The sequence below is a fragment of the Gasterosteus aculeatus genome, chromosome 3 (assembly GCF_964276395.1).
Source record: "Gasterosteus aculeatus chromosome 3, fGasAcu3.hap1.1, whole genome shotgun sequence".
NCBI lineage: Eukaryota > Metazoa > Chordata > Actinopteri > Perciformes > Gasterosteidae > Gasterosteus > Gasterosteus aculeatus.
The window spans coordinates 10169014-10180473 of NC_135690.1; the positions used below are offsets into that span (position 1 = coordinate 10169014).

Consider the following 11460-nt stretch of genomic DNA (forward strand, 5'->3'; position numbering starts at 1 on the left):
AACCCGCTAAGACTTACAGTGAAGCAGCTGACTAGAGAATAATATAAACACAGACGTTCATATGTCTAGGGGTGTACAGTACCATTGTTTATTTCTCACGTCTCTTAGGTACAACAAGCTGAGTCGTAACATCAGGGACCTCGCAAAGAAAATCCGAGACCTGGATGAGAAAGATGGTTTCAGAGGTCAATGCACACACCAGCTACTGGAGAAACTGTAAGTGTGACAGAATCCCATCTTGTGATCCAGTCTCCCCCCCCCTCATCTGCCTCCAGCATACAGTGATGCATCTTTCTCAAAGCACAATATCAAAATGTTGGATCTGTTTCTGCACACCAGGTACGGCATCGGTCTGTTGCCCACCAAACAGAACCTTTCCCTCACAGAAAAAGTCACAGCTTCTTCATTCTGCAGGTAATTCCCAACACAAACCATTTTTTTATTGAGTCGTCTTGATGGGAACATGCATCACTACTCGTTTATTTTCCGTGTTTCATTTCGCCTTTGTGGTTCCTGCAGGAGGAGGCTGCCGAGCATCATGCTGAAACTCCGTATGGCTCAGAACCTGAAGAGCGCAATCACCTTCATCGAACAAGGACGTATCCTTCATTACTTCCTTATTACAAGAGTTTATGTTTGGGGAGTAAACGTTCCTCCCATGAACTTCCTTTGAGCGATCGGTTAGTTCCGTCTACGTCCGAGGGTAGAAATGTTGACCTTGACTCTGTCTCAGATGTGCGTGTTGGCATAGACATCGTCACAGACCCAGCGTTCCTCATCACAAGGTGAGCGGTTACGTTTTGTTTGGTCTTCTCATAATTTGTTAGGAAACACTTTGTGCAGCAGAGTTTGTTTCACACAAATGTCCATTTTGCAGAGACACAAATGGTAGTATGAATACCTGTGAAAGGCATCTCAAGTGGTCAAATGGTAACATAATACTGCCCCCTTTTTCCAGAAATATGGAAGATTTTGTCACTTGGGTGGACACCTCCAAGATCAAGCAGCATGTCATGAATTATAATGATGAGGTATGTTTTCTGCTCTCGCATGCGCTTCAGCTACTTCATTTCATTTCAAATGTTGGATCAGTAATGAAAGCTGTGGCGTGTCATGAGCCGTCTTTCTGGGCTAAAGCAGGTTTTTCTTTTGCAGAGGGATGACTTTGATCTAGTGACATAATCCTGTCGTCTTATCGTCCATTCGTCACTCCGGAGGGACAAACGGGGACACAAACTTTGCTTCTTTTGAACTGTGGTGCGAATAACTTCAAGAGGACGGACCAAGTGTGCGCACGTACTCCGATCCACTGGTTCAAGACAAAAAGTTAGCTGCAGATCCCAGAGACGGTCTGCAAAATGAGTGTGTGAAGAAAATAAGTGTCAACTTTTACATGAGCAAGGCCAGAAGAAATGTACTTCCGGGCTTTGCTGTGTGGAAATATCCGACTTAAGCCGTATCTATTAACCATCCAAACAATGTGGATTCATTTGTGATTGATAATATTTGCTTCCCAGATTCTCAGTTGTCTGCGTGTGTACTGGAGCAGCCGTTATTGTTATTAGTGACTGTCAACTCTAACCTTCCACACGTTGTTTACTTTCCATATTCAGATCTTTGTGTAAACATGAGCTGGCTTCACAGGATATGTTTGTATGTATTGGATTGTGCAAATGCTGGTTTATAAGTGTGTGAATATATATGCACACTAAAGACTGTTTTTGTATGTTCAAATATTATCATAACTTGTCATAAATACAGCTGGAAAATAGAAAATACAATTCGGTAAGCATTTAATCTTTTGAAAAATACTTTGTTACAATGTAAACTTTGTATAATAAACATTCTTTTATCACAGTATTACGACCTTCCACTAAACTTGTGCATATTCCCACGTGGTTGCTCCTCAACGCTGAAACTTTGACACAAACCCTTATTTCCAGTTTGATTTATCAACACCCTGCTCTTAATATTCCAGTAAACAAACTCGCCACGAAGCATTTGCTCCCATACAGACTGGTGTCCTATCACACCCACCTATGGCTCAGCTTATACTCTATACATGGCATAAGTCAACGGACAAAACATAGAAATTATTCCAACCTTCAATAGAGAACTATGCGGCCCCTTTAAGGCACCCTGGTATAATACAACACGTAGCCGGATCTGTTTAAGTGGCTTTTCACAGTGGAGGACCCTCAAAGTCCTTGACGGTCCATTAGAGCCACCAGAAGCGCACGTAGATGATGAGTGTGATTAAGAACACTGACACCGCAGCCACTTTGGCATACGTGGAGCGGGTGTTGAGATATTTGGCATCGCTGCGGTACTTCTTCGACAGGCTGGTCAGATTGCTGGCTTTTGTGTCAAGAGCTGAGGGGGAAGAAAATATCACAATAAAATTCAGTGGATGTGAGAAAAGTAGGGGACGCTTCACAATAAAAAGTACAATAAACACCTCTGAGACATTAACAAAACAAAAAAGGTAAGAGTAAGAATGTCAGTGATGGATTTCTTTGCTCTTGGCAATTTGTCCCAAGTTCTCTGTGGTCTTTACATCTGTACTCACCAGAAAGTGATTCTCCTCTTTGCAGAACCTCCTCAATATTTGCCACCATGATCCTCTGCACATCCTGCAGCTCCGTGTTGATGCTGCCGAAGTTCCTCGGGGCCCTACGGTCAACGAAGGACTTCTTTGTCTTCTGGATGTACGTATCTGGATGACGACGGTTTGTTAGGAATTAGTATTTTTTTTCTGTTTGCATGAGGTTGAAGACGACATTTTCCGGATCCCAAATTGGTCTCACCAAACTCGATGAAGGAGTACGGTCGTGTCACCGCGGCCACTCTCCTCCCATAGCGGCCATTGAATTCCCCGCGGAGGTCTTCCAGGTACGCAAAGGCCGACCTTTTGGCAAACGAAGCCTCACAGAGGAACAGGTAACACACATCCTGCGCTATCAGGTAGCTGAAGACCAAAAAAACCCCAACACATTTATATCCGGTATATCGCTAAAGACACATGGGCTTTGCGGGCGTTGGGAGGAGCGCTGTTATTAAGCCGTGACGTACTGGAAGCTCATGTCTCCGGCCTCCAGCGTGCAGCGCTCCGGACTCTGGGCGTCCAGTTTACGGCATAGCTGTTTGGCTTGGCTCTGGTAATGCTGGAGGTCTCTGCCGGACTGACACAGAGAAGCAAACACGGTGTGTGAGGGGGGAAGAAGTACCGCGTCAGCAAACTAATCGACGTTAAAGGCTTTGGCTGTCATTCGCACCTTCTCGTCCTCCTGTACGGACGCCGCCAGCGGAAGTCCGTCCGTTACCCGGGCGATCATCGTCAGTGACGTCATATCGACGGAGTTCAATAACCGGCGTCGCCAACTGTCGGTTTTCTCCTTCGTAGAGGGAATGGAACTTGAGGGGGAAAAAAACTTGGGTGTGTTTTTTTTTTTTGTGCCGTCAACTTTGACGACGCGGAGGAATGAGCTGGACGGAGTTCCGGGTGCGCCGGTCAATTAGGTCCGAGTGGCAACCGGTGAAATTCAACTTCGTAGTCGAATTTCCATCGCTTAAAGAGATAGGATGTTTCGTATGGCAAAATAAGATAACTAAAAAACATACTTTACACTTCTTATTTTTTTAATTGGTTGCCAGTATCCGAGCCCTTTTTAAACCGCGTCTCGGTGTCATAAACTGCGACCAGACAGCTGGCAGACGTAACGACCGCATCCCGACTGCCGCCGCCGCTGCTGCTGCCTGCATAGAGCCGAGCGGTGCAGATGCGGTCTGACTATTGCTGCAGGAATGAAGCCTCTCTGAACTAAAACCAGAGGAACCATGGACAAACGGGAGGGGTAATTTCTCCGCCTCATTGTTGTGCCTTTTTAAATTGAGCTATTGTTCGTTTTGCTGGGATTCCCGTTTAGCCACATCGCCTCGCTGTTTCCTGCTGGCCGCAGAATGGCTGCTCTCCTTTCGCACCTTCTTTTGTTGTTATTTGTTTAAGGAACCCCGATCGCTGTCCTCGCTGTCTCCGACGTTGTGAAATGAGACGATGGGGGGGTCGGGGGGGAGCACATTTGCAGTTTACGGGAAACCCATGCATTTTTCCCTCTCACCCCTCGTTTCACACCGGCTCGCCTAGAATTGCACGAGCCCAGTAATTTGTGTGTGTGTGTGTGTGTGTGTGTGAACGCACAAACGTGAGCTTAACCGTCTGGAAGGTAGCGACGTGTGCGGATTAGCTGAGTCTGCAGCTGGAGTGCGTTTAGCATCAATCACACCACCTGGATTTCAATCACACTGCTTTTTTTTTTTTTAAACTTCTGTTTTTTTTGGTTCCCCGCAAGCAAAATCTAACCGAGTGAGTGCAGATCTCATACCGGTGGAGATGGGACCATTTGTGCACGACCCCACTTTAATCCTCTGACACCCCCCCCCCCCGCACTGATGGAGCCTCTCTTGGCACAGTGTTCGCCTTACAGCTTGAAAGGCCTTATTGTTGCGGTGCAGCTGGCACAACCAACGCCGCCGTGAGCGTCGTTCCCACCCGGCTGGACCGGCTGGTTTTAGGCGCTTTCCCGGGATGGGTTCGGGATACCCGCGGGTTTTAATGTTAGGGTGGGGCTCTTCATAACTAATGAATTGTAGAGGGGGGGGGGGGTGATTCCCAAGCTGGACTTCAGGGGAATCCTGCGAAAAGGAGAAGGTGTTTACCTCCTTTCCTAATGGATGTCACTAATATAGACATCCGCTCCTGGGATGATTTCCCCAGGGACCAGACCTTAATCAAGGGGTTGTTCACTGTGGTCTGAGGTTCTCCTGCTTGAATGTTCTTGCTCAAGGAAACACGTTTGTGAACTGCTGATCTAAACGTATCCGACGCTGTGTCTCCCTCCCTCCTGCCTGTAAGGTGTGCCTGTGATGTCCAGGGGTGAGAAGCACAGCAGCTGAGGGGGGGAGATGGGCTGCACCTCCACCAAGCAGGTGTCTGCGGTGCCCAACGGCGAGGAGGGACACAATAAAGCCCACAGCAACGGGGACCTCCTCTCTGGTCAGTTGACTTCTCATCACGTTTATAATGCACCTCTATTATCAGCTGGTGCTCCAACTATTTTATAATCTTGCTTTTAAATTTGGGTTTAGATTGACCTTCTGATAAATGGGAGATATTTCCTCACCATTCACCTACATCAATGTCTGCATAAATGGCAGTTCCCCTTATGGTTCAGCTGGATTTAGCGAGAAATATTAATAATTCACAATAGTTTTGGAATTCTTTATCAGTATCTAATAACGATTCTGACACTCTGAAGATAATGAAAGAACCATTAACTAGTGTTTTATTAAAGGCCATAGAAACCTACTAGTTCTGACTTTGTACAAGCTGAAATAGGTAATTGCGGTTTAATGTTGTTGATTTTTTTTATTAAGCAAATCTAATTATTCCAGCTCGCTGTCATTCTATTACTATTTAAACACAGTATATATTTTGTATGTTTTGGTGAAACACAATCTTTCAGTCTGTAAGATATTTACCTGATATCTACATGCATTAAGAAATATTTGTTAATATATATTGTTTCAACTTCTCATGTTAACTCCTACCCATGAACAGAAAACTACAACTCATACCATAATAGTATTAATAATAATGGTGATAATAAAGTGCCAACATTGTTAAGAGAGGATTTAGTCTGGAGCGTGAGAACTCGGGCACATAATTACTTTGCCAAGTACTGGACTGTGAGAAGTATTATCCCCGAGGCTTGTGCTGCGCGGGTCGTCCTCTGCTCCCGTGTTTTTAATAGATGTGCTCCTCTCTGTCACAGATGAGTACAAGATGAAAGAAGTGGAGAAAGTCAAGTACATCAGCGGAGAAGAGGGAGGCGTGGACGGCCAGGAGAGCACAGTGCGTGGTTCTATTCTTATGGTCTTTATTGTGTCTGTAACAGGATATTTATCCTATGCTGGAATTTGTATATGTGTAATCAGTCCTCTGCACTGTGTAGACGAGACACCTTTCGGATCAGCTTGTTTATTGTGTGTGTGTGTGTGTGTGTTTGCTCGGCTGCAGGAGAAAAGTGCCCTCCTCGGTAAAGGTCAACACATGGATGAAACGGGGTCAAACGGGAATGGAAAGATTCTGTAAGTGTCGCAGACCGATGATGTAATCTCAATGCATTGATACGAGTATATTCTCTAACCCGCTGTGCCGTTTCCCTTTGCAGGAGCATCCACTCCTCAGAGAGCCAGCAAGAATTCTTCAGGATGTTGGATGAAAAAATTGAAAAAGTAAGAAAAGAAAAAAATAATCATTGGAGTCACTTTTTATTTAATCTCCTGCTAAATGACATGATGGAGATTAATCCTGTCACTGCATCAAATCTGTGGCAAATGGTCCCAGCAGATGTGATACTAGAAAAAAAAAGCCTCAATCTGTCACGTCCTGTACTTTCCACTGAGAGCTACAGAGCCGTTTGGATCTGGTCGAGTAGCGGATGTGTTTAGAGAAACTGGGCGTATTAATGAGTGGTATCGCTTCATGGTATAAAGGTTACGTGATAAATGATAGCAGATTATAAGGCTTCCACTTCGATCATCTCCAGCAGGTCGGGGGACAATTGGCTCATTCTGATTGTGAGTTGTGTCGGCTTTGAGAATCAAAACAGACCAATGTAACGTGGGCTCACATCTCTTTTGTTTACAGGGCCAGGACTACTCGGAGCAGGACGATGCGACAAAGCAGTGCGATTGAGTATCCGTTGGCCCCCGATACGAGAGGACTGTCACGTTATGGACGGGTCGTACCGCGCAGGACGGTGGCCGCTTTGTGTGCACGCGCCCGAGAAAAATGGAGTGCTGACTTGAATCAAGGACCTTTTTGACCTCCTGCTCACACTAGACCCCGCCGATACGTCAACCACGAAGGAAAGGACCACAACACTCTTAAAGATTTTAAAGTTATTCAAAGTTTTTTTTTTTTATGATTTCTTCCTTACTGAAGTCGCTGGATGAGCGTTCGGGATTGCGGTCACGTCGGTCCGAGAAGGTCCACGTAAACATGGCTGTTAAGACTTCCTTCAAACCTTTTGGAACATTCAGACTGTTGGCGCGTGAAAACCTCCAACAACAGAAGCTACCGGCATTCTTGGTCCGTCAAAGTGAAGATTCTCTCTGTCTGCGTCATTTTAAACATTTTCCTTCCCCGTCGCCCCCCTGAAAAAGTCAACAGGTGGGCCGCTTCCTGCATTCCAACACACCGTGTGAACCTCTTTTCTACGGCACCGCGTCCGTCCGTCCCTGCTACGATGTAGAGTATTTACGTTGAATAAGGCTCAGGGTTGAAGTGTTTTAATCTCTTGTCTCGTGTTTTAAAAGTCGATCCTTTTAATTAGGACACTGTCGCACCATTAACACTCACTCACACTCGTGCACTCCAACAGCAGGTCTGTGCTTCTGCATCAGGCCGCGTGGACTCTGCTTCGTCACGCAAGTCGGGCCGTGTATTTCGCTCACCAGTGTTATGTTGTCGTGTTCGGTTTCTTTTTGAATTTTTTTGTTTTTCTAGAAAAAATAAAGTGTTTTCAGTAACTTATTCACACAACTGACAAAATGGTGTTACTGCTGAAGAGAAGCCGGTTATTAATGTGGTCAGATATACACTCCAATCAGTGCAATAGGAACTAATAGGATTAAATATGCTGATATAACTTGTCACACTATAAAAAACACTGGAGCTGGTGAAAACGTGTGTGATATGATTATTGTTGGGCAGCTCAATGCAGTCGGTAATGAGAGCTTCTTGCATGTTTAACTGTACACAAACCAACATGCAACTAAACAGGTCGAGAGGCTGGAGCAGAAAGCCGGGGCCCAAAAATAAAAAGGGGTCCCCATTCATGGTCAGAAGGGAGAACACAGCTGCTCATATACATCATGAAAGGGCGTTTTATATAAGAATAAAAATGTGTTCACTGCATGCAATAAGGCAGACGGGTGGAATATTCAGCTTAGTTGGAACATTGTCATGTTAGTCAATGTGTCACTATGAGCACTGGACTAAGAACTAAAACAGGTGGGACAATAAATGATACATCCAATTGGCTGCGACGCCGTTAGTTAGCTAGTTAATACGTAAAAATACATTTAAAGTATCGTTGCAAATTAATGACTTATCTTGTTATCTCTTGCGACTGGGTTTAACTAAATGACTTTTTGTAATCTTTTCCATGTCGGTCAATGTTCCTTTCAAAACGATTTGTATCTGCGTCAAAAATCTAACAACGTCTGTTGAGATTCAACTCATCCAGTCAGACTTGAATGTTGTAAACGGGGGCAGGTAAGCACATACTTTCGGGTGGAAGGTTATCTCTGCTAACGTGGAGGAAGAACCTCGTCATCAGATCTCCCAAACAACAGTCAGACTTTTAACAAAGGGTCAAATGGCTTTCTTCTTTTAAGCCAGAGTTTGCTGGTTGAATATCGACAGATGTTTCTTGCCAAGGGCCCCAATATGAGCCCAGTGGTTTGGTCCATTTGCACCTGCTGCCGCGTCCTCTGCACACCTTCAACTTCAGGTGCAGCTTACCCAGACGGACGGATAAGCGCCCGCCTCTCCCGACGGGGCTCTTCTATGCCTCACCAAAAATCACCCAACATGTCGGTCAGTGCTTCTGCCGTCTCTTGCGGTGCTGCCGGCGTCCCAGATCCTGGAAGGGGCCGGCGGGGGGGTCCGGTGTCACCAAGCCGTCCGTCATCCTCTGGTAGACCAGGGTGGAGTCGGAGGCCACGGCACACAGCAGCACGGGGAAGCCTCTGTCCAGCGCCTGGCGTATGCTGCGCCGCGCAGAGGAGGAAGCCGTCAAGCCGCCGGTGACATTTTTGCGATCGGTAGAAAATGTGTGTGTGAATCAAAACGGGAGGCGGAGCCGGCGAGCGTCTCCGGTTACCTTTGGTGGCTCAGGGAGCGGTGAGCGGGCAGCGGGAGAACCGTCTGGACGGGCGCTCCTTCCTTCTCCCTCCCTTCCAGCAGAATCACCTGCAGCTCGGGGCTCTTTGCACACGACACCGCTTTCCACCGGCGCACTGCGGAGAATGACGAACGCGCCGTGGTTCACTCCTCACTTCCATTTCAGTGAAACTAGGATGTTCACAGTCTACTACCGGTACACATCAGAAAGGATTCATGGGCTGCAGCTATTACTTCCCCTCAGACACAAGACAAATCAATAAAAGGACACTTCAATTAATTGGGTTTCCGGTTCTTCATCATAATTATCTGAAGCAGCATTTTGACCACACTGCTGTGGGATAAGACTCACATGAAAATAACCCTTACTAATGTGAAAATAAATATTAAAATATTACCCCCCCTCCCATCCATATATGACTCACATAAAGACACAAACACGAACTGACCCTCGGTAAGATCCATGTACACGAGGAAAGCCGCGTGCACTTGAGCACTGTCCTCAATCTCCAGACTCTTCATTTGTTGATACTAAAAACAAGAAACACACACACCGGTTTGCATCGTTTCTAAGTAGAGGTGTGACGGCATCGCGCGCGCCGCGGGGACTCACAGCTGGATGCTGAAGGATCCAGTTGGGAGACGCGTCGTCCCGGTTTGACGCTTGTGACATTTTATTTTGCTGAATGAGACACTCAAAGTGCTCGTTAGACACGTGCTGGTAACAGGACACGCCGCTGCCGCCGCGAACATGCGAGTTGTGTTTTCGCGTCAGGCGGGGTGCTGCAGTATAAATCGTCCGTGTGGAAAATCTTACTCAGTGCACATGATCACAGTTAGTTCTCGTATATGGAATGTTGAGTCAAATGAGCTCATTTTAATAAAAATAAATAATGGATTATTATTTTATTGTTTTTACTATGTGGGCTTGTACACAAAAAATATTAGGTCAAAAACAGTAAAAAATAAAAAAGTTTAAAAAGATTGTGTGTTAATTTTTCATATATTTTTCGGTTTTATTTACATATATTGATATTTGTTTCACTTTACATTTTCATTGCTTATGAAAATGTTATATGTATGTTAACTAACTAAGACAATAGGATGACATTTTTTTCATTTTCTAACATGTTTCTAATTGGTGGAATATGGGAATATACAGAAAGAAAAAAGGTGTTTGGATGTGCTTGTATACAGAACATACTACTTACACCTATGTTAATTATCCCTTTGTGCAACAATCATGATGTTACAAAACCCTTAGGAACATTCTTAATGAATTTCAACCTGTAACAAAGATGAGATAGTTTGAAGATCTAGTTAATATCTACAGTACAAGTACAACTAATTTATTACAAGTCTCCAATAAAGCATATAGTACCACGTGACATGCTGTTTTAACCTCAGTTAACATCTTTAGACGGATTGATGAGTGATTAAACATATTAAATAGCCTGACATAATCTAGTAGGGCCTCAGCATTGTCTCTAGCACAATAGTGCAATAAATGACTTTCTATCCCTCATATAATCCTGCACGTGTATAATAAAATACCTGCTATTGTATATTGGTATATACAGAATTAGTTAATTTTCCTTTCAAGAAGAACATTTAGGATTCTGTTAGTAATGGACACTCCAATGAGGCTTCTACTGCCACGTGATTATGAGGAAATGTGTTTCCTTGAACTCCTCCCAGCTGCAGGCCGGGGGGTATTTCCAGGCTGCCCCTGTACAGAAACACATATTCAGGGGGTTTGGGCTGCTTTGTCAGCCACTACAACATCTGTTTGGAGGCTCAGCTGAGTGCAGTGAAGCCGGTTTGGCAGTTTGATGAAGAGGGGAAGTGTGAAGAGGTTTGGGCCCGTTGTGCCTCCCTCTAGGAGGGGCAGAAGGAACAGCTGTTTTTGCGCTGCAGGAGGAAGTGGGATTTTAGCCCAGGTGCTGGGCGGTGGAATGGTGGCTATCATGGCAAATGTACGTGGGCCTTAAATGGGACCTCGAATTAGTGACTTTGTGCCTTCTTTCCCCTCATTTTTTCATTTCTTGTTCCTTGCATCCTCATCTTCAACGCATCACAGACTCACGTTTCAGTCCTCATAAAGTTAACGGCCGTTTAAACTCCATTTAATCAAACTCACTTAAAAAGTCCATAAATACACCCGTTTCTCAAGTGCACTTGTGTTTCTAGTTTCTAGTTTCAGTTTCTCATTGTAACTTTTGCTCATTATGACATTCTCTGGCTGATGTACGAATAAGATGGAATTGTTTTAGTGTTTTATTTTAGAATGCAGTGTGATGTGTTTGCACAGTCTTGTACCTGAAAATGTATATATAACTCAATAAACTAAATTATATTTTGTAAGAGTGAGGACATTGTAAGAAGGGACTATTTTGCCATCGCAACAGCAATACCCAAATATCTGTATGAAAATAAACTTTGATTAGGACCAGAAAAAAATACTACAATCCAGCAACCAGTAGCAATAA

At 44.7% G+C, this 11460-nt stretch overlaps 4 protein-coding genes across 5 annotated transcripts in view; 2 read left to right on the forward strand and 2 right to left on the reverse strand.

The window, feature by feature from the left end:
• Positions 1 to 1860, forward strand: part of imp3 (IMP U3 small nucleolar ribonucleoprotein 3) — a 3597-nt gene extending 1737 nt beyond the window's left edge. The window contains exons 3-8 of the mRNA XM_040170888.2: positions 109 to 216; positions 340 to 414; positions 520 to 599; positions 734 to 785; positions 959 to 1031; positions 1156 to 1860. Coding sequence (XP_040026822.1) covers positions 109 to 216; positions 340 to 414; positions 520 to 599; positions 734 to 785; positions 959 to 1031; positions 1156 to 1182 — 415 coding nt within the window. The 3' untranslated portion in view covers positions 1183 to 1860. The remainder of the gene's footprint in view (positions 1 to 108; positions 217 to 339; positions 415 to 519; positions 600 to 733; positions 786 to 958; positions 1032 to 1155) is intronic.
• sec22ba (SEC22 homolog B, vesicle trafficking protein a) lies at positions 1777 to 3841 on the reverse strand. The gene is made up of 5 exons (XM_040170886.2): positions 3276 to 3841; positions 3073 to 3182; positions 2808 to 2968; positions 2570 to 2716; positions 1777 to 2373 (listed from the first exon to the last, which is right to left on the reverse strand). Exons 1-5 carry the CDS (start codon positions 3348 to 3350, stop codon positions 2219 to 2221), a joined length of 648 nt encoding a protein of 215 aa, XP_040026820.1. The 5' UTR covers positions 3351 to 3841; the 3' UTR covers positions 1777 to 2218.
• Positions 2971 to 7598, forward strand: LOC120815858 (uncharacterized protein C1orf21 homolog). 2 transcript variants are annotated; one of them, XM_040170892.2, is made up of 6 exons: positions 2971 to 3204; positions 4913 to 5053; positions 5832 to 5911; positions 6077 to 6147; positions 6231 to 6294; positions 6710 to 7598. In XM_040170892.2, exons 2-6 carry the CDS (start codon positions 4963 to 4965, stop codon positions 6755 to 6757), a joined length of 354 nt encoding a protein of 117 aa, XP_040026826.2. In that variant the 5' UTR covers positions 2971 to 3204; positions 4913 to 4962; the 3' UTR covers positions 6758 to 7598. The 2 variants fall into 2 exon arrangements, with proteins under 2 accessions (XP_040026826.2, XP_040026824.2); XM_040170890.2 differs by lacking the exon at positions 2971 to 3204 and adding an exon at positions 3278 to 3854.
• Positions 7599 to 7934: 336 nt separating this feature from the next.
• tsen15 (TSEN15 tRNA splicing endonuclease subunit) lies at positions 7935 to 9800 on the reverse strand. Its single transcript, XM_040170889.2, has 4 exons — positions 9585 to 9800; positions 9421 to 9502; positions 8952 to 9087; positions 7935 to 8838 (listed from the first exon to the last, which is right to left on the reverse strand). Exons 1-4 carry the CDS (start codon positions 9642 to 9644, stop codon positions 8667 to 8669), a joined length of 450 nt encoding a protein of 149 aa, XP_040026823.2. The 5' UTR covers positions 9645 to 9800; the 3' UTR covers positions 7935 to 8666.
• Between the last annotated feature and the right edge of the window lie 1660 nt (positions 9801 to 11460).

Coding starts and splice junctions, on each gene's coding strand:
- sec22ba (XM_040170886.2), bottom strand. CDS start 3,350: ATGACGTCACTGACGATGATCGCCCGGGTAACGGACGGACTTCCGCTG. Junction 3,183..3,275: donor CCGTACAGGAGGACGAGAAG/GTGCGAATGACA, acceptor TCTCTGTGTCAG/TCCGGCAGAGACCTCCAGCA. Junction 2,374..2,569: donor AAGAGGAGAATCACTTTCTG/GTGAGTACAGAT, acceptor CTTCCCCCTCAG/CTCTTGACACAAAAGCCAGC.
- LOC120815858 (XM_040170892.2), top strand. CDS start 4,963: ATGGGCTGCACCTCCACCAAGCAGGTGTCTGCGGTGCCCAACGGCGAG. Junction 5,054..5,831: donor CAACGGGGACCTCCTCTCTG/GTCAGTTGACTT, acceptor TCTCTGTCACAG/ATGAGTACAAGATGAAAGAA. Junction 5,912..6,076: donor TGGACGGCCAGGAGAGCACA/GTGCGTGGTTCT, acceptor GCTCGGCTGCAG/GAGAAAAGTGCCCTCCTCGG.
- tsen15 (XM_040170889.2), bottom strand. CDS start 9,644: ATGTCACAAGCGTCAAACCGGGACGACGCGTCTCCCAACTGGATCCTT. Junction 9,503..9,584: donor GGATCCTTCAGCATCCAGCT/GTGAGTCCCCGC, acceptor TCTTGTTTTTAG/TATCAACAAATGAAGAGTCT. Junction 9,088..9,420: donor GTACATGGATCTTACCGAGG/GTCAGTTCGTGT, acceptor CATTCTCCGCAG/TGCGCCGGTGGAAAGCGGTG.